We start from the raw sequence: 27,237 nt of genomic DNA, 5'->3' as shown, positions 1-27,237 counted from the left end.
GTGGCAAACCTGAGCCAGAAGTTGAACATCTTGGTCTAGACATAGTTTCATGTGTAATAGGATCTCACCAGCTGGATGATCCCAATTGCTTTAGTACTGATAGTGACAATTAATTTTCTCATGAAAAATGTCTGAAGCAGTTTTCGGTATTCAGGGGCTGCAGGTATACATGTTTCACATGAAAACTCAGTTTCTGAGTCCTTAGGTCTCAAGAGTAGGGATGCTAAACAATCCTTTCCATGTTCTGTTTTACAAAATAAATATATAACATAACTGTATCTTTAAATTGTTACCATATTTCATATTAATTCTCTAGGAGCTTGCTAAAAGTCTCCTGGAATATAAGGTACTTTTAAAATAATCATAGAAGACTCTGCCTTCTTGATGAGAAGCAAATGCAGGTCAAACCTCTACTCTTACAACAATTGCCTGGATTCGAGTCAAAGCAAGTAATCAATTACAAAAGTTTGCTTAGAAGTGAGCTGCTTAGAGATGCATTATGGACATGTTTTCATTTTTAATACACTCAGAGTTCTATTAAATTAATAAAAAACAAGCTACTTTTGATTTTTCAAATATTCAGGTATATTTTCCAGAAATATTTATATTAAAATGGTCATCTGTCAAAGCATACCAAAATAGGTGCCTGCTCAAACAAAAGTTTCGCTTTTACTCCCAGTATATGTACAGAGGTAAAGGCTGTTTGACTTGGCATTTACATATACACAGGCATACCATGCTGAAGGAAATTACCCAAGTCTGCCAACTGGAGGACAGTGGAGCATCCATTTGGCAGATGTTTATTTCCTGAGCTGCTCCCCAAGCCATAGTTGGCATGTACTGAACCTCTACTGAACCCTAGGGAATGTAATTTCAAACAATAGAATAAGAAATGCAGGCAACTTCCAACAGGAGGCTATTTAAAGAGGGTATCCTTCTGTGGGAGCCAGCAATACTTCAGAGAAAGGGATCCATTATTGTGGGCATAAAGCAGTTCTTGATTCCAGAATACTTGCAGGTAGTGGAACTCCATTTTGATAGGAATTTATATAAAATATTTAATAACAACAACAAAATATCAAGTACATAGTACCCAAGTCCCAACAGAGTTCCTGCATGAAAAGAGATGGATCTAATTGTTTGCTTTGGAAGCTTCTTCAGTCTTCTTTTAAATCTCTAGGAGCAGATCCAGCTCTTCCATAGGTACCCGCACTCTCAACTCTTTTTCAGTCATGAGATCGAGCGTCTCCTGCAGATCATCAGGGAAATACTCTATTGCATCCATATACAGTACCTGGAAAGAACAACAACATTTTCTGTGCTACTTTTCTAGCAAGAAACACAGTACAAAGAAGTAAGCAAACAGCAACAATTCTGTTGTTTCTGATAGAAATATCGTCTATTCTTTAAAGTAATACAAACAGAATTAGTATTCCTACAGTGACAGCCAAGTAAATGCTTAACCAAGTCTTTTCCAACTCTTACTGAATAACTTTATCCAAAAAGATAAAATGGAGGTCAAAAGGCACTGGAGCATTTGCAGCATATACAGGTATTACCTGAGGGGTTGCAGGTTCTCCTCAGTAATTTTTATATATTATTACATAAATAAATTTTTATTTTGCTATGTATTTCTGATACTACCATGCTCATGATAAAAGTCTGAAAGACTCAATCACTTCTAGAACACACAGGATTTCTTACTGCTGTGCCTCAACACAATACCTTCCTGTCCTGAAACACAAACAGCACTGACTACTGACCATGTTTCCATTTAAGATGAATCTCTGAGTTGCAGAAAATCTTAACATTACTTTCCCAGAAACCTCGCCTTTCATTTGCATAAAGCTTCTTACAAATACTAATGATTAACTTTTTTTTTCAAATACAGAACTTCAAAAGTTAAAGTATGATGACAAGTTCACCTGTTTTCTGTGCTTACCTTTGCCCAAGGACAGTTTTGAAGGGCTTTATAAAACAATCCTTTACTTTTTTCTTTTTTTCCTAGTGAAGCCTGTGTGATTAAAAAAACATTCATACTTCAGTGCAGTAATAGCTGAAATACTGAATCAATTACTTCTGAGACAAAGAAATGATTGCTGAAAAGCTCAATGTTCTTCTGCTAAGAAATCCTTTTTATTATACATTGTGGTAGCTATGTAATTTGTCAGGTTACACTCTTCAGATGTCTTTAGGGAGTTTCAGGGCTTTGTTTGTGAGGCAAGTAAGAGAACAAGGACTCTTGGCCATTCAAAGGAACCTGAACCAAGAGCAGAATATGGTGCTTTGGCCACTCCTCTTGGTTTTGTATCAGCTGCAAACTTGCTGATGGTACAGACTCTCCTCATCCAGATCATTACTGAAGATGTTAAAGTATCAATCCCTGGGTGCAGCACCAGTGGCTGGCCTGCAGCAGTTCAGGAGCCTTTGAGCCTGACAGTTCAGCCAGATTTCAGCCCTGTCCACTTACCTAACCCATGTTTCATCAGTAAAGAGAAAACAGAGAGATCTAACCAAATTAGGTAATACTGACCAATCACAATTCCTTCTATATCTGAAAGTGTTAATGTTTCTAATTTATTTTGCTTTTCTAAGTAATGTTATTCCAAGCTATTACTGTAATAGTATTTTCCTCCATCTTATTAGCATCTAGTAAATACTCTTTGTTGTTCTTGTGAAAAAGGTATCTTCCATGAATGAAGCACTAGTATAAAATACATAATGGGTGATCTTTAGCATTTGTGCATACTGGAGTGTCATTATTAGCTTGTAAAGAAAAACAATAATTCAGCTGTACACTCCTACATACAAAGCTGCGCAAAATATTTTTAAGTGTGTATTTGTGTAGAAATGGTCACAATTAACAGTTCCACAGAAGAGATCTTCTCAAACATAAAACAAGATCTCTCCTTCCCCTGCCTCCTCTCTATTTCACATCCTTCTGACTCCTGATCCCCCTCTGGCAACTTATTACACGAGAGGATGTGAACAGAAGAGTAACACTGGGGAGTGAAAGCTATTACCTGAGTGTTTTCATCTTCCATATTGTACTTTGGAGAAGCAGGAAAACCAAGATGGCAAAGCTGACTATATGAAGTTGATGCTTTTTAGCATTAAACTGCAATGCCAGTTAACATAAGTTTTATATGCAGCTTTTAAGATTCAAAAGACTGTCAAAATGAAGGCAAGTTATAGAAGCTATAGCTATGTTTTGCCTACCATGCAGTTATTTTGCATATGACCTGCACCTCAAGCGTTGAGGGAGCTGGCAGAGACCACTGAGAGGTCACTCTTGACAATCTTTGATTGATCACAGCAACTGGGAGAAGGACCCAAAGACTGATGAAAGCGAAATATCACTCCTGCTTTCAAGAACGGGAAGAAGACATACCCAGTGACCTACAGGCTGGTAAGCCTCACCCTGTACCTTGGGAAAGTGACGGAGCAGCTAACCCTGGAAACCATTTCCAGGCACATGAGTGAAAAGAGAATCAGCAGCAGACAGTGTGAATTCACTGAAAGTCATGACTGGCTAAACTGCCATGATGAAATGACTGGCCTGGGGGTAAGGGGAGAGCAGTGGACATTGTCTATCTGGACTTTACTAAGGCCTTTGATACTGTCTCCTGTAAGAGCCTCCTAAATAAGCAGTTGACAAAAGAACTGGATGCACAGACAGTGAGAAAACTGTCTCAAAGTCTGGGCCCAGAGGGTGGTGATCTGTGGAACAGGGTCAGCGACTAGCAGTACCCCTGGGGACACTACTGGGACCCATCTCATTTAACACTGTTGTTAATTATCTGGCTAAGGGTGCAGAGTACACCCTCAGCAAGCCTGCACACCCACAAAACTGAGAGGAGTGGCTGATACAACCAAGGAGGACATCCAGCAGGATCACAATGGGATGAAGAAACCAGCTGACAGGAACCTCAAAGTTCAACAGGAAGTGCAAATTCCTGCACCAACGTATGCTGGGGCCTACTCCACTGGAAAGCAGCTTGACACTTACTGGTATCTTATGACAAACTTTTTATCTGTGTAAGGTGACAGACACAATGTCTGCATCTATATTAGGACTACACTGTCAGAAGCTATTACTCCTAATCCATGTAAATTACCTTTTCCTAACTGTTCTCAACAATAAAAAGCAGAACAAGTCAAACATATCACATTGCAAATCACAGAGGCATGGCAGCATTTAGTGTTCATTTTTCTAAGCAGTATTCCAGCTGTGTTTATGAGAGTTCCAAATATGGTAAAACAAAATAAAACAAAACTGATACTCATCTTCTTACCATAAAGTTCAAATACATTCTCCATAGCAGTGGACAGTGGGTACCATTTTCACTCTGAACTGCATGTTCAAATAGAGCTACAATCCGATTTGTTAATCCAGTTTCAGGAATAGTACAATGTACTTCACCAACATCTGCCCTGAAACACAGAGGAGAGAAGAAACAACAGTGCTTTGAACCCAAGCCAAGGGATCACACCTGGGTAAGAAGGAGTAAAGAATGATGCATTGTCTCTATTCACAGCACCATATATAGCCAGGTTTTTGTAATTCATCCTATAAACTCAGTGTTACAAACCAGATTTTCAGCACTTGCTAATGTAATCAACACATTTTTAAATTGGAAAATTAGGGGAAAAATATAATTTTTTTTGTGAAAATTCATGTAGCAAGTTCAAAAATAATTTTTTTTAACATGATAATCCGCTATCATACAATCTTAAAACATCTTAGCCTACATCCAAGATTATTTCTCATTCTAAGCTTGGCAGAGCAGCTCAAAAGAAATTTAAGTCTGGATCAGCACATCTGCTTCTGGTGCCTTGGCAGGTTTGTTCAAATTTACCCCTCACTTTTGTAAGGCCATTCATTGGTCTTCAATCAAGGTCAAAATTACAACTCTGGATTTCAAACACAATTACAACACTAATTTTTCCCAGAGATTCAAATGCCCTAAGTTCCAGGCAGAACACAAAAGCAGGTATGTAGTTTTCACCAAAGCACTGATTTCCTTTAAAAGCTGATACAGACTTGCTTACTTTTGATGCTTGAGCTTGAAGAAACAGACTGGAGCACTGATGGCAACATCACTTGTCTGTGCATGTTCTCTTAGCCTGCCAGCTTGTTCCACTCACCATTAACACTTGGCTCCTGACCTATCTCTTTCCTTCATGTGTCTTTGAAGTAATTTTCCCTCTCATCTTAACCTTTGCCATGAGGCAAAATTATGTAAGCTACTCTGCATGGAGTCAAACATTTGAAGCCTTGAGCCTAACAGCAACTTAAAAATGTTCCTGTTTTACCCTTTGTGTTCATTTTTGTCATCTGAATTCCATGCACTTAAGCAGAAATACAAACCAGAATATCAAATAGTCAGACATAGCACAGACATTTTCTTATTTTGTCACTACATCACAAAACATTAGTTTTATGCATGACTGACAGGCCACTTATCTCCCTGTTGCAGTAGTTCAGCTCTGCTCTTGCAACATCCAACTTGTTCCATATAAATATAATCTATAAGAAAGGCTTTGCTAGCAATGAACAATCTGGAAAGGAACTCAAGGTCAGAGAAAATAATTCTGAAATTTTCAGTTCCAAGTAACAATAATGAAAACCTATCATAGTGTTAACCTGAAATTAACAGTAAATCAAATTACAATCCTCCTTTACATTTGGTGGCCATAGAATTCTTACAACAATTCAGGATGACACAAACTAACAGCTCAGGAACCTCACTACCATGTCTGAATGCCTGTTGCCAGCCTGCAGCAATCAAAGAAGTGGATGTACCATCATTTCTAAGTATACTGGTAATTATGTAATTTCACCAAGTGTGAATATTGTGAGCTTACAGCTCTGTAAAACTTCCAGCTAACTGTTTCCAAGAAATCTGTTGCCATGTGCAGACATAACCAACCAAGCTGTCCATGTCAGTGGAGATCTGTAAGGCAGCAGAGGACAGGCAGCTCCAAACAATGAGAAGACAACAGTTAAGAGATTAAGCTCTAAGAATGAACACATACCTTTTCCCCGTATCTCCTACCCTTTCCTCCTTTCTCAGGAGCAAAAAATCTAAGCCCACACTGCTGCGAATTCATGGAATTTCCAGCCTCTTCTACCTAGTAACAGCCCCATACAAAAACTGAACTCTCAAGGACTCACTATGGAAACAAATCTGCCACAACTGTATTCTGTGATTCAGAGTAAAGTAGGGCAGCCAGCTCAGGCAGAAACTGCAGCATAGCTCCTGTATTATGCTCTTTATTGCTGTAGTACTAAAATGCAGCAGTTTCCAAGTTCACAGTGTCTATCTTGGCCATCTAAACAGGCTTAGTTATTTCAAAATTCCTTAAAGAAATGTGTATCATCCTGATGCTAGTAGCAAGTAATCAAACAAATTCAAATACAATGGGCTGTATAAAGGACATAAGGCTATCAACCAGGACTTTTCTTTTGTTCAAGATTTTGCCACTGACTCCCTGTTCAGCCTTGAACAGAAAACGTCCAGCTACAGCTTCTTCATCTGCAAAATGAGAACTGTGATAGCATTTTCTCTCTGTTGAGTGATTAGACAGATTCAAACAGCATATAATTGTAAGGAGCTGCAAGGTGTTACCTCTGGACCTTCTCTGTGAGTTTTTTTCTCATCTGCTCTGCTTGGATTGCAAACAGCCATGGCTCTAAAGAGTTAGTAGACCTTGTGACACTATCAAAAAATCTTCGTGCTTTGCTGGCACTGTGAGACTTCCTTTGGACGTGGATGTATGACCTCCAAAGAGATTGGTTGCTAGGATACCGTTTCAGAGCCTCCGTTAGTGCCTCTCGCAGGGGATTCAAAGGATAAACACTAATTTTCATGTGGAATCTCAGTAAATTTGTATGCAGCAGTGTGACAGCTTCAAGAGCAGTGGGAAAATTTAGAATGCCAAAATTCTCTCCAGTATTTTCACATTTCTGTGAACCAGACACTTCAAGTTTTTCTGAAGCCTGTGTATATATTAATACTGCAGCATCAATCCCAACAGTCAGATACTGGAACAGTGCATAACAACCAACCAGGTTAACCAGCTGATCAGTATCCTTGACCTGATCCTGATCAGAAACTGGTGCTTTACTTAAATAATCTTGCAGTGCATGCTCATATGTTTTACGAGCTTTCAAGACACTCATGGGTAACACTTGTCCACTATAGGGCTCATATGGTCCATTTTCAGCCAATTTGGTCAATATATGAACAGCACGTGACGTGACAGCCCCTTCTGTGCTTTCGAGCAGTTCCACTTCCAGCTGGGCATAAAGCAGGCTGAGGCTGCAGAGCTGGGCACTCTTCAGCCCTCCTGTCCCTGCTGTGCAAAGAGCTGTGTCAAACACCTTCCTGGAATCATCCGTGTTACCAAGCAGCCATTCCAGGTAGGCATAGAGTTTCCAGAGAGAAAGGTTGTTTCGGTTGTCAGGTGCTTTGAGGAAATTCTTGGCCAACTTTTTACTCTTCCTCCCCTGTGCTTTTAGCTTCTTTTTCTTTTTTGCTTGGAGACACTGAATTACCTGCAGGGGAAAATAAACAGAACATATTTTGAGAGGGATGGAAGCAGAAAGGAGAAAAAAACACCTCACAGCAACTTTTTTAATATAATCATAAAATTATATATTATCATGTAATAACATTTATGCAAAAATTCAAAAAATAGTTTGCTACAGACATATCACTCTCTAACATGTACTGAAGAAAAGGGGTTTTTGGTTTTCATTTTTCCCCCTTATACAATCTTAACTGGCACTTCCTGATTTGAATCCTTAGTCCTGCGAGACAACATTCATCAAGATTGTTTTTAATTCAATATAAACATTAACAGAGAAGAAAGCCATACATCAAAAAATTGATTATATGCAGACTCCTCATTACCTTATATATTTCGTACTGTAGCAAACAAATGGCCAAGTTAGATTTTTCCTTTCCTGTAAATATCTGAGACAGAACATGGAAGACATTCTGTATGAACTCCTCTCCTTCTTTATAGTGGCCTATCTGATGTCTGCCTCGAGACATCATATCCATATGACCAATACTGTTGAATCCAGAAAGTGGAAAATCAACAGAAGTCAGCGGTTTATCATCATAAAGCACACTGTCAAAGATGTTATTTTCATCCATGGCAATATAGAGACTGGAAGGAAAGAGTTTACTTGTACATGGAACTCCCAGGAATTGCAAAAAAGAGTACAATAGTTGATGTTGAAGCTTTGGATTAGAAAGACGGATTAAAGACGGTCCAAGATCATCAAATAACACCTAAAAAAATCCAAACGAAAACAAATTCCATTAATTTATGCAATGAAATAAAAGCAGCAAATCTATAATTTATGTAATTAAAGAACTTTTTCAAATCAATAGGATTTAAAATTACCATTAAATGGTATCAAAATGTCATTCAAATTAAAAATGGACAAGTTAAACAAGAAATCTGTTTTTCCAGTCAGACTGTAAATTTGCTATCAGAGATTTCTTTGCCTGTGAACAACAAAGACCTCCATAGAAAACTTAGAAAATGAACATCTGGAAGACTTTATTCATAGGCCTTTTAACACACTCCAATCTGAAAATCAATGTCTGACTTGATATATTTCCCAAGGAATAAAAAATATCCCACTATCTGACTTGAATGCAATGAAACCTTTGTTTATTTAATGCATATCTTTTCTTAAACACATATTTCTCTGATATTTCTCCACACAGATGACAGGAATCACTGAACAGCAAAGACAGACTATTTGCCTGCAGACTTTCCAAAGTTTACCATGAGCTTCCCATGGTTTCCAGAAGTCTCAGCACAAAACCTCAGGCAAATTTTGAATTTCAAAGAAAAAAAATCTTTTTTCCAAACAAAGAAAAGTATTGCTCTTCTAAAATATCCACAAATATGGCAATGAATTCAAATTAAAGGATAACTAGTCTTATCATCTCCCCTTGTTCTATTATATCACAATGACCTGTCTTTCTGGATCTTCACAATCTTCTTCAGTTTCCTTTTTGGTTTTGTCTGGCCTCCAAGGTAACCAGTGCCTTGCCTCACGGGAATGTTCAATATCCAACCAAATATGCCACTTGGGAAGAGTTTTATCTTTTATTTCTTGATCCTCATCTAGCTCTTCATCATCCTCATCATCTAAAATCAAAGCAATATATACAGACAAAAAATTATTAAAGAAAAATTACCCCACCGAATCCAAATTCCAGGCATGACATAGACTTTAACTACTTCAACAATGGAAATAAATATAGTGTTAATAAAAAACCACACAAGAAATAGCTGAAAATTTCCACATCAAAGTTCTGGGTTTTGACACTAACTCTGTAAGAATAGGAAAGTAGGAAGCTTCCAAAGTTTTAGAAGCTGTGAATCAGTGTCAGCACTCAAACTTTTTCACAGAGGAGAAAAGAAAACACTGACAGGCTGTGGACCACTTTTATCAACAGCAATATGCAAGCAACAGCCAAGAGTCAGTCATCCTGTTGTGTAATTTAGATTCTTCATTTCATACCTGGGCATAAAATTTCAAGTATGCTCTATGAATATGAGTGTCCATAAAACATTTTGAGAAAACCTTTGTACAGAGAAAATGGTACTTTAGTATTAAACATTGCAAAACAAGTTTGGCCATGCTGCTTCATAGTAAGTGGTATTTTCAACATTTTAATGAATGTGAAGTTGAAACAACCCACATAGTTACACACACACAAAAGGATGTGCTTAATCACATCCCACTTTTATGATAATCTTTCTGGACTATTGGATAAAATTACCCTATTTTTCCTCTGACAGCAATACATGAATTCTGTGCAGAAACTGATGAGCACCGACAGGCAAAGGGAAAGCTTATAGAGATGTTTCTTTTTTATTGCTGAGGAAAACAATAACCCTCAAAATTTAATGGCTGCCTGCGCTATAAAAATCAAGCCATTTCTACACCACCTCCAAATTCTTGCTCCTGACATCTGCCATTAACTAAGTGAAACACTCCCAATCTCAGTTCTTCTTATATTTCAGGTAAAACAAACAGGTAGTTCCAAGACTGTTACTCTCTATATATTTTTGTGATCAATAGTATCCCCCTTAGTCAGCAACTCTATGAAAAAAGTTAGCATTTCCACAATCTAATCAAAGAAGAAGAAACCTGATAGTTTTTAATGAACACACTCAATTGAAAATTGTACCTGAACTTCAGGGGCTGACACATATGGGGAAAGCACTGATATATACTGGAGCTGCCAAAGACTGCCAGTGGTCCTCTTCTCTATACTGAGTCTTTTCAATTTGTGAACAAAATATCCACAGCCATCAAAAATAAAACTGCTGATCTCAATTAGGGGCCAAGGAAATTCCATCTTAATCCAGGGACAAGGGAAGCACATAATAATCTTTCAGTTCCTTTGTTTACTAAAAGCAGACCCAAACTTGCTTCATCAGAGTTGCTACAGCAGGAGCAGCAAAAGCAAAGACCACTCATGTTTGGGCAGACACCTTTCAGCCTCCTGCTTCCCTGTAAGCTCTATCTGCTTGAGAAATAGCCCCTGACATGAAAGGAAGTGCTGTAGACAAGACAATGTGAGGCTAAGCAGCAGAGAGTGTTTTCTGCATCCCTACTCTTCCAGAAGCACTCCAGCCAAGTGAAGACACAATTCCTTTATTTTCTTCATCACAAAGAGAAAGGAAACATATTCCTCCTATTTTACCTATACTTTTGCTTGAGTAACTGAAATCTGATTCTAGAAATAGAATCATAAATCTAGCTATCCTTGAGGCAATGGTCATCTCATAATATAATCCCACCTCACCTTACCAATATAGTGAAAGGGTCTTAAGGGAAGTAGCTTCCTTTCACTTTTGATGGGCAGGAATCTGCACCAAGTACTCATACCTCTAGCTTTTTGAACATGAAGTGGAGGATATGCCACTCTCTCCTCTAATTCTCACTGTAGGAAGGACAACAATGTTCCATAAACAGTATTGTACATAAAACATTCAACACATGCTATTCCCTGTGAAGTATGATATACATTATCTTGGTATCAGTAAATATTTTTTAAAACTTGTATGCAAAAAATGACAAGAATCAGATTATATCATTCTAATCAAAATGTTTAGATGAACACATAGCCATACAACTACACATATTGAGACACACATACCAGGCTTAAGAACAACCCAGCCACCCTTTTCTTGTTGGTGCATCCATGCTTTCCAGCCTCTTGCTCCTTTTTCTCCAATTCGTGGTTCTCCACTATCCCAAAAGGGTTCAAAGAATTCCACCTGTTGTTTTCGACAGGACCAACCAAAACAGAACATATGAAAAAATAGTTTTTGCTGTTGTACAGACATTATCTCTGTCAACTTAGGTTTCCCAGACCCTACAAGCATGTATCTGGATGTAATTTCTGTATCTGAAGACTTTGTTAGACACTGCTTAAGATTCAGCAGAACAGTTGAGTACTTCAGTTATGGCTGTGGCACATCAGGACTGTCATCAAGTCTTCTCATGAAAATAAAGTTTGTTTTAAAAGGTAACAGGGTTTAAATAAAACAAAATACTTTTGTGCCTACAGTCCTTTATAGATCTTTCAAGGATAAAGATTCACAGTCTCCACAGTGTAGCTTTCAGAACCCAAAACTCCACTACTCCCTAACTTCTATGAGACCACGAAGAAGTTGGCTAATGGAATGATAACCCAATCACACACCTGTGGTCAAATCAAAATGTTACAGTTGCACATAAATATGACTGGACCAAGACAAGAGGAAAAAGATCCATAAGGACTTTAATTGTTCAGGTTTAAGGGTGGCCAAAAAGGTCAGGGCACTTTCCAGCCAATCAGAAGTTCAGGGTTCTAGTCCTAGTGACTTTGCCACTGCCAGTATGCATCAGTCATCTCTAGATTCATCAAATCCTCCTCTGCTTTTTGTATCCTAAGCTCTAATGACAATCTCTCACCTATTAAATGCTTTTGCTGGGCACCAACCCTTGGCTTGGACATTCAGATATGACTGTTAATACAATTATTAACAGTAAAACTTACTCCAAAAAAAACCAAGCATTAATGCATGAGAAAATTCCAGGCTTACAGCAAACTGCAAAATATAATTCTGCTTCTTGTGGATTTATACTTTGCTGCAAGTGAGAAAGGGAACTGTGAAAACAGTACAGAAACAAGTAATTCCAGACTGAGTCATAACACTTCTGTAAGACAGCAGAATGTATGATCAGCTGTAAATCTGGCATTTTCCTATTTTCCAGAACTACACTTTCCAACCCAAACATGGTCCTTTTGAATCAAGGATCCTTTTCATCCTGCTCTAACATTTTTTAAACACTATGGGTAATCATGCAGTTCTTCAAATGATTAGAACTGTAATTATATGTATGTGTGCAACCACACCACACCTCCATGATAGCTATAACTGAACTCTAAATTTTAGCTCTTTAAGAAGACACCACTATTTTTAACTTATAAGATTGCTCCATTTGTGAGTAACAGTATTAATCAAGAGAGCAAGAACTGGAGTCTGAGTTTCTGGGGAAGATGGTGAGGTAACTGGAGCAAATTCAATTTTTATCCTCTACAGTAGCCCAGCTGCCTAAATGGTGGCCTCTCTACCACTCATTAAAAAGGAAACAGTTCCTAACAGTTCAGTGGGATGTTGCTACTGGCATCTAAATATTAACTTCCTTATTATTAGTGGGGTGTGTGTGCAGCATTCTCCTGAACAAATTAAGAGAAAAAATGATTTAGTACTTCAACATTTACCATTATAAGCTGAACAGAATCTCAGAATCTCAAATAAAAGGCACTTAAAAGCATGAAAGTGTTCCTAATGCAGCCATCAAATTAAAGGGAACAGGTAACAGAGAACCTAAGAAACTTCTGCAAAAACTGTCTGAATGGAAAGATTCTATCAGCTCTCTCCATCACCAGTAACAAAACAAGAGCATTTTGTGGGAAAAGCAGCAGGGCAAGTGCCAACTACACACAGACATTGATCAGCTAGCTCCATTTTTTCCATTTTTAATTATTAAAAAAGATATAGAATTATTTTTAATTATTAAAAAAGATATGGAATTCACACTTAAATTATATACAGTAAAAGTAGCCATTTGGCCTGTAGTTCCAGACGACCCACAAGCATTTTTTCAATGCAAGCATCGCCTTGAAGAACTCTAAGGAAGCTGTTACCAAAATATTTTCCAATGTCCTTAAAAAGCCATCAACATTTTTCTGGTACAGCATTTTCTGTAATACATAAAGACACACACCCATTTAAATGGAAATTGCTACCTGTCCCCTTGTCGGCAGATCTTTTACACTGTCAGGTTTAAAGAAGGTGAAGTCAATCAGAGCCTGAAACAAAGACACTGCTTTCTCAGAATGGCCAGCCTGTCTCAGAAAGTGGCATTGCTGAATAAATATAGCTGTAAAGAAAAGAAGATAAAATGTTAGTATTTCAAATTTTGTTGCAAAGTATTTTATTACAGCCCACAAATACACTAATACATACACGACATGTTGTAGAAAGTAAGTGCTTTGGAATAGTATCAAAATTCAAAGCATGGAGAGTAAACAGCATAAATGCATGTCAAAATTGTCATAGTTTAATGAACTTTAAAATTGCTCACTTTATATGTGCCAAAGAGATGACTTTTTATTCATGCCATACATGCACTGTCCTTACTGATGGAAAAGTTAGACACAATGGTCCGAACTTCACTGTGTCCAACATCTGTCAGTGTGTCATAGACACTGGGTATAATCACAACGCACACAGGAGGTGATAACAAGAAAAATCCTTTTTGCCTCTGTTTTGCATGAGATATTTACACTGACAATATGTTGGCAATATATCATTCTCATTCCAATTGTCATTACCTTTTCCTTTATGTAAGACCTGAGCTAAAAGAAGTCCAGTCTTCTGTTCAAAATATTACTGCTCAGAAGTAGGAAGAAGCCCTATCCCTCACTCTTCAACAAATTATTTGTCTAACCACTGTATTATCCCTACTGCACACTGAGCCTCAGTCTCAGCTTAAAAAAGAGAGGACAGTGTTTCTCTTCATATTTTGCAACGAGAGTCTTCAATGAAAGAGCTGGAGAAGGAACAGGTATTTATAACACCTCATATCAACAGGTATTTATAACACCTCCATTATGAGGCAGCTCAAGGACATTTCAGTGACACTCAATCACTCCAAATTACACTCCAGTCTTAACACAATAGAAACTGTTCAAATTGTTTTAAATCATAATTGACCTGCAAAAAACCCCAAGCCCAAAAAGACTTAAACAAATCACTGAGAGCTTGGAAAACACTAAAAGATTTCTTTATATAGTACTGTTCCTTCACTGAACACATTGGCTTTGGAGGGTTTTAAACAATCCAAATATTTAGGTGTCTAGATACACACGTGAAACAACATAGGTTAGCAGCAACTGCTCAATCATCATCTTATATTTAACACATGGGAAATGATTTTCTCCTTTTATCTGAATTTAGACATATATCAGATATATACACATAAAAACCTGAATTCAGCTGGAATATACAAACTAGGCATTTAATTCATGTTTTTCTGCACAGTCAATGATTATTCTTGCTCACAAAGACTCTGAGATTTCTGAAGATATTTAAACAACAAAACCAATTATGAAGTTTATAATACAGTCTTTCCAAGTATTTTAACTAATTTAGGTGCTGCCTCAAACTGACACTGAAAAATTTGTCCTTTCCTATTCTCCCAGTTTCAGAGAGATTAAAATACTCTCAATGTAGAAACTGCCACATCAAGATTTGCTGCCAAACTGGTGCCAATAATAAATTACAGTGTAAATTTTTCTGCATTTTAAAAAACAAAAACGTATTTGAAGAAATGCAAAGATCAGCATTTTCTGTGGCAAAAACTGAAAATAGCATGAATACATACTTAATTCAGTCCATGATGCCAAGACACTACTGCAGCTGAACTGACCTAGAAGATAAGGATGTTTTTCCCCAACTAGTGGGTACAATTTGAAAAACAGAACGCCCTTTATACAGCAAAAATTGATAATACTTTATATTCATCTGCCTTATATTAACAGTTGCTAGTAAATTCGAAGTATTATAAATTCTTATGCCGAAATTTACCTAAAGGCTGATCTATCATTTTAAATTCAGCTTTACCAAGCAGATAGTACTACACACTGAACACTAGATGGCACAGTCCCCCACTATTTAAAATTGGAGCTGTTCCACTTTGTCCTTAGCAAAGGTTAAAGGTTAAAGATACAAGCCTAATGTACATCTACAGTGCTACTCACCTCATAATTAGTTTGTGAAATATTCTGTATATTTATCTTAATGAACAATTTGGTAACCTTCCTAATAAGTACACTCAAGTCAAAGTCAGCCCAAGAATTACACAGTCGAGTCACTAATAAAGAAATCTCAAATCAAGAAGTCTCCCAGTGGAAATTTCTCTATTCCTATCATTTGAATTCTGAAGAGGAAAAATAAAATACCTGAGCTCGTTCATAAACAAATCACTACAGGCTTAAGAGAGAACAACAAGAAGTTACTTGTGTTTCTGTTCCACTCATGAATTTGACTTCATTTTCATTTTAAGCTGTCTATGGATATCGCCAGCAAAAAATTATTTAGAAAAACATCAATCTAGTATTAGTTAACTTTCTAAAGGAACTCTATTAAAAAAATTCTCATAGCAGCTACAAACTGCTTCATGAGTTTGTACTTCATGAGTCACATATGTTCAAATATGTGTGGGAAAACAAAATTAATGAAAAACCTTCTTGTTTCCAAAAATAGATTCAGAATAAAATCTTTGTCATGAGTATCATTCATTGTGGTTAGTGCACAAAGTGACTGAAATATTGGAAATCAGAGACAGTAGAAGCAATTAGAAGCTATCAGGATGTACAATATCCACTGGCCAGCAGAGCATTTTTCCTTTGCAGCACTTTTTCCAGTGCTTGATCCAAGATGAATCAGCCAAAGACCCATGAGATCTGAACACCTGAAATTAATTTGTAAGTCCAGATTGGATATTGCATAACATCATTGCTCCAACAGGAGTTACAGGACTGGATAAAAACAAGATGTTTTTTGGACTATGAGGCATAAAAAAAAAAAATGGACTCTCCCATAAGAGTCTCCTAGAATGAAAACGTATTTCAAAAAAAAAAAAAAAAAAAAAAAAAAAAACAACAAAAAACCCACAAGTCAAAACAAGTGGCACTAATACCTTCCCCTCCCCAATGTATTCACAGGTTAATAATCACAATGACATGGCAAGGTAGAGAATTAAAATTGAAATTGATAGGTTAAGTAATTTAGCTCCAAATAAATTTAAAGACCATGCCAGAACTGAGCATGAGCTCATTTCTTCCCTGAATCCACTCCAGCATCCCAACTATCTGACTTATTTTCCTTCCAGGGATAATTATATAATAAATTATAAACTGTAGATGTATGCACAGAAGAAATACAAAAGGCATGATCACATGGCATTACAGCTTAGAATTCTTCATCTATAGACTGTGATTCTCAACAAAATTTCACACCAGACTTCTAATGTTCCCTCTTTTCTGGATTAAAGTAATCAGTTGTAAAACTTCTGAACAAGAGATAATTATTTTTTTCACAAGTCTCCTTCTTATAAAAGCACATCTCCTGGCTGTTGGCTGTGATTCTGCAGTCTTGACATTGTACTATAAACCACTCAGCACATTAGACTGTAATGGATGTTGTATCATAAACTCTCCTGGGGAAGAGAAGGATCTGCTACATCCATATTTGGTTGGAATATCTGCTTTAATTCTCAGCTAAGAAACCAGGATGCCAGGCATTTTGAAGAGAAGAAAAGCTTCATGCAATACATAGAAAAATCTGTTCTTAATGCAGTTAGCTCCTATGAAGACCAATCTGACCATAATACGCAGAAAGAACCTTACCCAGCATAGCTTCTTCCGTGCCAGGCAGCAGAGGATGGGACACCATGCTGCCATCCTGTACAGCTGCCAGCGTTGTCAAACATTTCCCATAGAGACTGTTGATCTTTGAAACGGAAAAGGTAGTGAACTGACTCTGACAGAAGAGGAGGTATTTCTTCCACATCTCTGGATTATTGGGATGTAAAAAAATTAGCTTCTGCCATTCTTTGATCACAGCTGGTGGTTCCCAGAATTCTGTGCAAAGCTTCAGCCTGGCAAGTTTCAGATCAACATTACTTGGATTGCTTTCAATTGCCCTCTCTAAAATGGCCAGTTTCTTTTCCAAGATTAACTTGAGTGATTTTCTCCTTGATTCCTGCTCTCCCTTATTGGCATAAGGGCTAGGTCCTCCCATTAATTCATCCTAAACCAAAAAGAAACATTATCATTAGAGCCTTAGGAAGAATGATCACTAGAATCACAAGAATGCTGACATTTGTGAAGTTAACAGCTCATTCTTCACTTACAAAAGATAAACAGTTCTAAACAAATGAAATTACAATATAATATTCATGTATTTATTACTTATAATAAGCAATAAGGTCTGTTAGAATACATACCTGAAAGGAAATAAATTCCATCCAAGCATTAATATCTCTTGGATTTTCTCTAACTTTCTTGTTATATTCTTCCACTTTTGACATTAGAGAGGAGTTCATGTTTATCCCAGGCTCTTGAATTGTTTGCTGTGTATTTATAGACTCATTGTCTGCACTCTTGCACCCTTTTCCTTGTAGCCACACTGTGGTTGATGGATCATAAATCCCAAGAGGATTTACTTCCGTTGTGTCAGAAGAATCATCATTTTCCACTTGGGAAACTGGTATAAAAGCAGGTGGATCGGATGCAGGATTTTTATTACAAACAAGAATGCCATCTGTGTTCAGCATCTTCACATTGCTCTTTGTAAAGTAGCGCTCAGGTCGACTCTGTGCTTGCTTCTTTTTTGATGTAGAACTGTCCCAAGTTATACACTGTTTCTTTGCATCAATGCCAAGACAGGACTCTCCTTTCCTTTTATACCTTAAAAGGGAAAATACAATTAAACATCTTCTAAAATACACATTAGAAAAGATATCTCCTTTTCAAAAGAAATACTTTCATTCAAATTAATCCAAATAATGTATGTCTAGACCTTCAAAAGTTTAAGAACCTGGTAACTTTCTGCTTATTTAAGACTTCAACTTATAAATTCTTCCAGCGCCATCACACTTTTACTATCATACTAAGCTTCCTCTGAGTTCAACAACATATGTCATATTTAAGCAGAAGAAAACCCTTTTTCCTTTCCATCATTTTAAGCCAACATAGACAAACCTGGAGAAAGAACAACAGACATTATTTAGGGTTACTTATATTAGATAATTTTAAACTGAAAATGAGACACCAGTTGTTCAGTCCAGTAATTTCCTTCTGCATCCCTAGGCCTCTGTCCATTTTATGGGCGAAAAAGTGGAGAGGGGTGTGAAGAGAAAAAGAAAGGCCACGTTCATAAAGGCCACAATAATCCTATGGATTAAGACAGCAAAATATAATCTTCAAATATTACCAAGAATGTAATTTCAGTGGCAGATATAGAGACATGCAATGCTAAAATAATACTTTTAATCTCAGAAAATAGATGACAATCCACAGATGATAGAAAATTGAAACAAATTGTAACCAGGCAATTTTATTGCAAAGGCATAAAATGCTGCAAAACTATAACTCATGAATTCTCCCTCCTCCACAAATAATTATATACAGTATTACTGTATATACAGAAATTATTTTCCTGAGAAAATCAGTAAGTGTACATACATAATGCATGAGCCAACTGCAGGCACCTTTGGATGGGCTTCTGTATTCTGTATTTTGTGTTCTGAAGGGTCATCACAGTACCAGTTACTCACTAAGGATATTGAATGTGCATTTAATCTATACTAACATGAAATGTAGCACTGCAGAGGACAGACACATTTTAATACAATCTCTGGGTGAAGAAATCTGTTTGCTAAGAAAATATCTGCAGCTTTTTTTTTTTTTTACAAGGGTATCAAACTACTCAAGTAAATCTCTTTACAAATTTAGTACGAAATAATCAATACCTTCACTTCCCTTTCAGACACAGAAACAGAACAACAGACACAAAAAACAGCACTTGCCTGAAGATGATTAATAAACAACCTGGGATTTCTGACCTCAAAAACACACCTTTGAATCTGCCTCATGTGGCCACCTCCAGATGGCCCTGTATTTTGCTACAGAGAATGTTTTTAAAAACAGTGAATATCATGCACGTTATACCCATTATTTCATGCCATCTTTTGCTTTTTAAAACATTCATCTAAGAATTATAGAATGGTTTGGGTTGGAAGGGGCCTTACAGATGATCTCATTCCAACCCCATAGGCAGAGACACCTTCCATTAGATCAGGCTGCTCAAAGCTCCTTCCAACTTGGCCTTGAACACTTCCAGGGATGGGGCTCCATGTCTCTAGGCAGGCTATTCCAATGCCCCACCACCCTCACAGTACAGAATTTCTTCTTAATATTCAATCAAAATCTATTCTTTTCAGTTTAAAATCATTTCCCCATGTCCTGTCACTACATAAAAAGTCCCTCTCCATCTTTCTTGTAGGTTCCCTTCAGGTAGTGGATGGAGCCTTCCCTAGGCAGACCCCCTAGGGATGTCACTTGCCACCGACACTGGCCCAACACCAAGTCAAATTTTGAAATAATCTACTCAGCTACCTTTTCTCATCTTCTATGTAAAAACGTTGCAGACAGACTCAAGTGACTGTGACAGTTTGGACACTCAGAGAGAACAACATCCCATACCTTGCTATGTCCCCACGGTACAAGGATTTGTAGGCCCAGTTTGCAGGGTCTGGTTTCTTGTCTATGCGGAAGGTGTCTGCTGCGGGGGCCTGGAGATCATCCAGCCAAATGGAGCGACTGCTGCTAACACTTGATGCTTTCTTACCTAGACTGCAGACAAGGAGAAAGAGGACATTCTAAGCATTTGTGCACATATTCATTTACATAACCCAAGAAACATTACATTTTTGTAGTTCATAATAATTTAATGTACTCAAGGTCATGGTACATGATCCACTCTTGCAAAGTCAGTACCACACTTTGAAAAAAACAATTAGAAATACACTAATAGAACCATCAAATCAAAACATCAGAAGTCTTTGCACTTCCAAAAACTGAATTTATGATTATGAAAGGTAATACCCAGATTTAACCAATCAATCCAATCAATTGCTTGGCACACTATAATCCAAAAGCCATGTAGTAACACAAAAGACAGTAGTAATACTACTGTCAACATTTACTTTTGTCTTGGTAAGATGCTACAATCAAGAAAAGAGAGATAATCTGTAAGAGGATTGACTAGCTGTAATTATACTCATACATTTGATAAAACAGTGTGTATAAAAATGAATTAAAGATCACAGTTATACAAATTATCTTAAGTGGAAATTGAGATCTGCCTCTGAACTGCAGATAAGTATGAATTTCCAATCTGAATTCCAATGGTACAAATATGTGAGTTTTCGAGTCTTAATTTTTTTTCTGAAATTTCTCAACACTTTTCACATTCAAAGCAATTTCGTGGTTCAGGTTTCAAAACCAGTCTTTTGAAAGCTCAATATTCTCTCGGCATCCACAATTTATGGAAAGTAGTAAAAAAAGACAACATGAAAGAACTTCAACACTTTTATTTGGGCAAAGCACTGGCTGGCTGACCCAATTTAGCAAACAGTTTATGAACCACACCCAGGCACCTTTCCAGCACAGATGAGTGATGGGACTGAGCAGAATGGGTTTAGCACCCAAATAATTTTTACTGTCCTTCCTCACAGTCAAGGAAGCCTTAGCTCCCACAAGGCAATAAAAGTTCTCATGAAGGAGGAGCCACGTGTGGCTAGAGGTATCAGACATCTGCAGTACCTCTGCCACTCTTCCACACGGAAACAATGTTACCTTGGCATAGGCACATCCCACAAACCTGCACTTTCAGCTCCTGATTAATCCCCCTCCAGAAAAGTACTAAACTGGGGGAAATTCAAGGACTACCCAGACTACATCAGCTCTAGCAACAATTCCTTAATATCACCATATCCTTATTCTATCCACAGGATAGAATGCTGCAGTGTGATGAATTAGAGACAGAGCTGCTGATGCCAAAGAAAACACAGGAACCAGGGAATCAGAGAGAGGCAAAATGGCTGTTCCAAGTAGCAAACATGGTGAGAACCAGGAGAAGGTGCCTCACAGCCAGCTGGACAGGGCCACCTCGAAACGTTAAAAGCCCAACAGCCTGAGGAAAGCACAGCTGGGTATGCCAAACCTGGATACTCACTGCATTCACAGAACCTCTTTAGCTGCTCAAAGGTCATGATAGTCATTACATGCCTATTTTCTTGTTCCATAAAAAAAATGACATCTCCACTAATTAGACAGTACTTTAGAGCTCCTGGAATTAACGAAGAAGATTTAACAAAACTATTTCAATTGTTCAAATCCTCATATAGAAATATTACAAGCAGAAAGTGGGAAGCAAAATACATGGATACAAAAGAAATATTAAATCACACAACAAATTTCATCTTAAAATTAAAAAAGAAAATGTTAACTCTGTGAGGAGGACGTTACTTTACAAGGCAAATCCAGCTAAATATTAAGATTTCTGCACTAATTAAGAATGTTTAATGCAATAGCTCTCCAAATCCTCAAAAAATCCATGAAAGGAAACAAGATGGTTACAAAAACTGAACGTAAGCCTCTATATGACTTTAAAAATTTATTTCATAACCACCATACCATGCTTTGCTCTGTACAACAGCACTTCACTGAATATTTTAGTCAGTTTTTTGATATGATTAAACAAGTGGTTCTAAATCTGTCTCCCTTGCTTTGAATGCAGGTTTAGTCACACAAAGCTTAGAAAAAGATGATCAACCAGTGGTAAAAATTTCAGTTGAAGAGACAAGCATAAGAACACAATGGATTTACATTTTGCATAGTGTCAATATATACATACTTTGCTTCTGCTTCCTTTCCACTATTTTTGCCACTTCCTTTGTCCTTGATGTGCTTAGTGTCCACATCTGAATCGCTGCTACTGGAATCCCCTTTGGTTTTCTTTTTTGTCTTCTTATTGTGGTGATGCTTTTTCTTTTTCTTTTTCCTTTTCTTACTTGTGTGTTTCAGACTCTCATCTGTATCACTCTCCTCTGACAACTCAGATCTTGAAGAAGTCCTGCTTGGAAAAAAAGTATATACATTTATATATCCCTACACAGCTAAGCAGTAAAACTGTTAAGGAATACCACCATAAGAAAGTTCAGAACAGCTCTGACACAATTTTTTTAAGACACTAAGGGAAAAAAAAAACAAAGAACCAGATCTTTAAAACAAACACACTTCTGCAAACCAAACAAAGCAAACCCTCTCAAAACCACCAACTAGGTTGGAGCAATTAGTTTTTATTGAACTGAGATGAAACCATTTCATTTTTATTAAATTAAGTACCCAAGTAATAAGCAAAAACCCCCCCAAACAACAAACACCCAAACATTTTTCTTTTTTTTGACAAAGCTCTTTTCAAAGATAAAAATTCATATGGTGGGTTTATTATGTCATTCTATCTGATGGTAACTTGCAAAATCCTTAGCTTTATGAGATGGAAGCCCTAAAAATATTTGAAGAAACATAGTAGAATATATGACTGATAAACAAAATATTGATTGCATTTCAAACACACAATGCACGTAAATGCAAGACTAAGAACAGAAAAAGATGTATCCAGGTGTGCTTGGTATTATAAAGATATTCCCTATCTCGACCACCAAGAATCATCATAGATAAGGGGGCTGGTATCAAATCAAAAGTGGCTAAGGTTTTGAACCTGCCAACTACAACCTGACTGCAGTCACTACTGAGTGCTAGTTACAGTGCAGATAAGCCAAGTACAGCAACCAGTCCAGTGAGCGCATTACAATCAGTTCTCCAGCAAACGTGGCTGATTAAAGCTCATTTCTGCAAAGGATATAATCACCCACTTCAGCTGACCAGCATGTTCTACAGCCACACTCAACTTGATATATGCAATATTTCATTAGTTCACATCGGCAACTGTTTTTCAAAAAGTAAAAAACTCAACTGAGAAGGCTGATTTCTCTGGTTTCCACAGAGAAATCATAAAGATGATGCTTAATCTTTACAGTATTTCAAGGGTCACTTTAAACATTCAAAAGCTAATGAAGAATCACGATTGCTCAGTTTCCTCTCCATTCCAAAAAAACCCAATCATTAAAATGCAGCTCTGAGAAAAAGAAAATGGGAATGTAATTGCATACATACAATTTCTCATTATTTTAAGTTAAAAGACATGTAAGTATTATTCATTCTTTTACACATGACTCAGTTCAGGCATTTTTAAATACTGAACACTAGAATGAAAAGCAGCTTTTAGCTTCTGAATTTCATCTCTTATAACAAAAGATCAGCAGGACAGAAGACAGAGGCCATTTCAAAAGACACTGAAGTACACTCTACCTTATTAATGGTGATTTTTCAGGAATGAGATTGGCAACTTCTGTAGTGCGCTGGTGCAGTAACAGCGCATCTTCTGCAGAGAAGCTGGGGTTACTGAGCCAGTCTAACTCTGTAGGGGAAAAAACGTGTGAGCAACACAAATTAGCTTGCTGTGCTTTTTAAAGTTGGGGGTTAATCTAGTCAGCAGATAGTTAAATTCACAGTAAATGTCACTAAGTCATGTGCAATAACTGAGCATATTGGAAAGCCTTCCATGAAATTTGCATTTAGCTCATACTGAAAGCAAATTCCATGTTTAATACACAGCTCTATACATAAAAAAAGAATCTCTCTAACATTCATTTTTATGATTTAGAAGTTCTAACTTTATATATTTATAGACTGTATAAATTTGTTGTATAAGATAATCTACTGTATCAGAATATATTTACTAATATATTATGTGATTAATGATGCATTAATTTCTATATCCAATATAGAACAGAAATAGTTACATATTCAATAAGTGAAAATTAAAAATTACAGAAAGGCATAATTAAACAAAAGGTATAGTTAATGAATGTGATAAAGTTTATACAAACTAACAAAACTGTACTTTACTGAATTTGTGGAAAATATTTTTAACACAATTTTATTGATAGGCACATCCATTACTAATAAGAATATTCAGCGTTTTATACATGGCCAAAACATGTCACTGGATTCTCAGTTCTCTAACCACTGAAATATCATTAGACCTTTCAACAGTGTGAAAGAAAACTATTTGATGCTAATTTGGATACCCTAGTCAGCATTAAGCATTCTGCATCTAAATCTCTGCATTTCAGTCACCAGGTAAGATCAGGCACTGACAGGATCTGGAAGGGAACTCAATATCTCTTCACTTGTTAGGCTTTTTTCTGGTGGAATGCCTAAGAAGTTTACCATTTTTGCAGAGCAGATATAGAAGACCTATTTTTGCCTATAATATGCACGTACTTGTTACAAGTTTGTGAGCACAACAGCAGCAGCAATCCAATGATATTGTATTTATACCTTCTCAAGCAAAAAGAAAAATTAAAGCTTTACAGTGCATGTCTACAGAGACAATTTTAAGAGTTACACGAAGCCTTTTGTCGCCTCTCAGGATCCTGAAAATCTGCTTTCAGTAAAATTCACTGCATCATCTCACCTACAGCATAGTTCAGACTGCAAATAATGCTGTGCATTATACTTACTAATGTCAGCAGGGTCACTTATTACTACTGTTCTCTTCATGAAGAGAAGAGACAAATTTGCAATTTATCTTCCACCAAACGCTAATTAAGCTTGACAACATAATTGTAATGAAGCATATACAAAATTGCAGCACTCTAGAGGCTGCTGCAACTCAGCAATTGGGAACTTTAGGAAGGGTAAGCACTGCTTCTGCTTCTGTTCCACACAGCACTTTCACTTTAGAAATGGTTTAGGAAGGTTTTTAAAAGTATGAGGCAGAGTGGTTGGCTGCATGAAACATGACCTATATATATACATTATTCCTTCAATTTTTACAATAAAGCTCTGAAGCAGTCCTACATGTCTGCTAAAGGCACCCTAGTTTTGCATAACATTAAAATCAAAATACTCTGGGATCTCTGTAGTTTGATGCACTTTGGCTTCACATCAGGTCTGAGGAGAGAACCATCTATCAGAGAGACAGATGCCTGTCAAGGTCTCAAGTTCTCACAAGTTGAATGTGTGAAATTTGATATACACCCCCATAAATGTGGTTCAGAGTTAATATTTAATTTTTACAACTTACATTAAAATGCCATTGTAAGCAACAAAGTACAATATTTATTAAAACACAAATCAAACAAAATATGTTCCAGTTTTGTCAATAATTTTCACACAAAAAGTTTCCGAAGTTTCCAGTATGCCAGAATTTAAGTCATAAGCAGTGCTAACAACTGAAATCTGGATCCAAAAGCCAGTCTTACATATTTTTCTGTATAATCTGATCTTCCAGACAAGTGGCTCGAAGCAACATAGGCTACCATAACAAACTTAAAGGCTAAATTCCTAAAGTTTTAAAATATAACCAAAGTCTCATTCCCAGAGAACTTTACTGTATCTCTGCCTGACAGAGCAGCTCCTCTATTCCCAGAAGCTGTGGTTTGGGATCTTATTATGTCCACTCTTCCCTACACCAAGTGTCATTAGCAGGAAGGGTCCTAAATGCAGCCAGACCATCTCTGTACTGGCAGAGTCAGCCCCGACCACTGTTATGCCATGGGGGTAATGCAGAACTGGGTAGAACAAGAAGCCAATGTACTATACTAAAGACTGGACCAAAAAGATAAGAAATTTAGCCTAGGCAAATAATTCTTTGGTTTCCCTTTGCTGTGGCATCTAGAGAATAGGCAGATTTAAGGGTGGCAAGCAAAAGTAAGGGTTAGTTCAAATCCTGTTCAGCAGAATTAATAAACATAGTAACTACTTCACCGCTCTGCAATACACCAGAAAGTGTTATTTACTTTATTATTAAGTTTATTAAAAGTATTACTCGCTAGACACCGACTTCAAGCCAATGTGATCCAATGAATCATAATCACATTTGTAACATTCCAAAAAAGTCAACTATGATTTGGCTTAATGAACAAGGAATTAAAAAACACTTTTCAAGATAGCCAAAGCTAGTGGAGGGGAAAAAGAAAGAAAGAAAAAAAACAAACAACCAACAAAAGCCCCAAATCCCCCGTGCCGCGCTCCGCAGCCTCGGGGCGATGGTTATTACGGGCCGATGGGCCCGAGCCCCGCGGCAGCGCCGCCCCCGCCGCCGCTCCACGCGGGGCGAGCACGGCCGGAGGGGGCTGCCGGCGTGTGCCGAGGGCCGCTGGGGAGCTGCTAAGGCAAAGACGGTTCTCCCAAGACTTTACCTCTGGTGGAGCCCTCGGAGCTGCCGGCGGGGGGCTCTCCGGGCTGGGCGGCCCCAGCGAAAGCCGGGAACAGCGCCATGGCTGGGCCGCACCGCCCCCCGCCCCAGCGGCCGGCACCAAGATGGCGCCGCGGCGCGGAGCACGCCGGGAGCGGTAGTTCTTCCGCCAGGGCCCAAGATGGCGGCTGGGGACAGCAGGCCGGGGGTCGCTGTTGGCGGGCGGTTCTCTGTGCGCCTCCGGGAATGGTGCGGGTCTGGAGCAGGGAACTGCTGCGGGATACAGTTCCCAGAGCCAGCCCGTCCTTCCCACCACCCTCATCCCTCATGAAGCATTCCGGGACGGAACACCCAAGCGATGTCTGCAGAGACTGGGATGCTCAGCTGTGTAAAAGATGATGCTGCAGGAGGCCAGGCGGCCTTTCTGTCGGTAACCAGTGTGTGCCCGGGGGCCCGTGTGCCCTGGCAGCCCGTCCCACACCGCCGGCGGGGCGCGGGGCACAAATAACCTCACACCGCTCACACAGCCGGGCCTCCCTCCGCCTCCTGGCCCGGGAGTCACCCCGTGTCTGATGGCAGCCATGGGCCCGCCCTCCGCAAAGGAACTGGAAAAATAACTTTTTATGCTTTTACACTTTGTGCTTTCTTGGACAGGATGTTCCGCTTCTTAATTATGTATTGTCTGAAACAGCATTTCCCTTTTATTCACGACCCAATGCCTGATTCTTGCATTGTGAG

General features: G+C 38.0%; 1 protein-coding gene across 1 annotated transcript; it reads right to left on the bottom strand.

The window, feature by feature from the left end:
- Nucleotides 1-561: 561 nt before the first annotated feature.
- On the bottom strand, nucleotides 562-26,889 carry NRDE2 (NRDE-2, necessary for RNA interference, domain containing). The gene is made up of 14 exons (XM_083864532.1): nucleotides 26,504-26,889; nucleotides 23,604-23,712; nucleotides 22,087-22,305; nucleotides 19,872-20,021; nucleotides 17,612-18,074; nucleotides 17,013-17,415; nucleotides 13,347-13,480; nucleotides 11,205-11,325; nucleotides 9,005-9,180; nucleotides 7,920-8,306; nucleotides 6,633-7,561; nucleotides 4,296-4,434; nucleotides 1,943-2,014; nucleotides 562-1,294 (listed from the first exon to the last, which is right to left on the bottom strand). Exons 1-14 carry the CDS (start codon nucleotides 26,826-26,828, stop codon nucleotides 1,169-1,171), a joined length of 3,753 nt encoding a protein of 1,250 aa, XP_083720658.1. The 5' UTR covers nucleotides 26,829-26,889; the 3' UTR covers nucleotides 562-1,168.
- Nucleotides 26,890-27,237: the final 348 nt, after the last annotated feature.

This window comes from Zosterops lateralis (assembly GCF_965231275.1).
Source record: "Zosterops lateralis genome assembly, chromosome: 6".
NCBI classification, from domain to species: domain Eukaryota; kingdom Metazoa; phylum Chordata; class Aves; order Passeriformes; family Zosteropidae; genus Zosterops; species Zosterops lateralis.
This window is presented reverse-complemented; position numbering and strand designations above follow the sequence as displayed.

What these genes read in the sequence shown, in the direction of transcription:
- NRDE2 (XM_083864532.1), bottom strand. Translation starts at nt 26,828, where the DNA reads ATGAGGGATGAGGGTGGTGGGAAGGACGGGCTGGCTCTGGGAACTGTA. An exon ending in TACCGTGGGGACATAGCAAG is followed by an intron (nt 18,075 to 19,871) that starts GTATGGGATGTT and finishes TTCCCTTTTAAG; the next exon opens with GTATAAAAGGAAAGGAGAGT. An exon ending in ATCTGCCGACAAGGGGACAG is followed by an intron (nt 11,326 to 13,346) that starts GTAGCAATTTCC and finishes CGAAAACAACAG; the next exon opens with GTGGAATTCTTTGAACCCTT.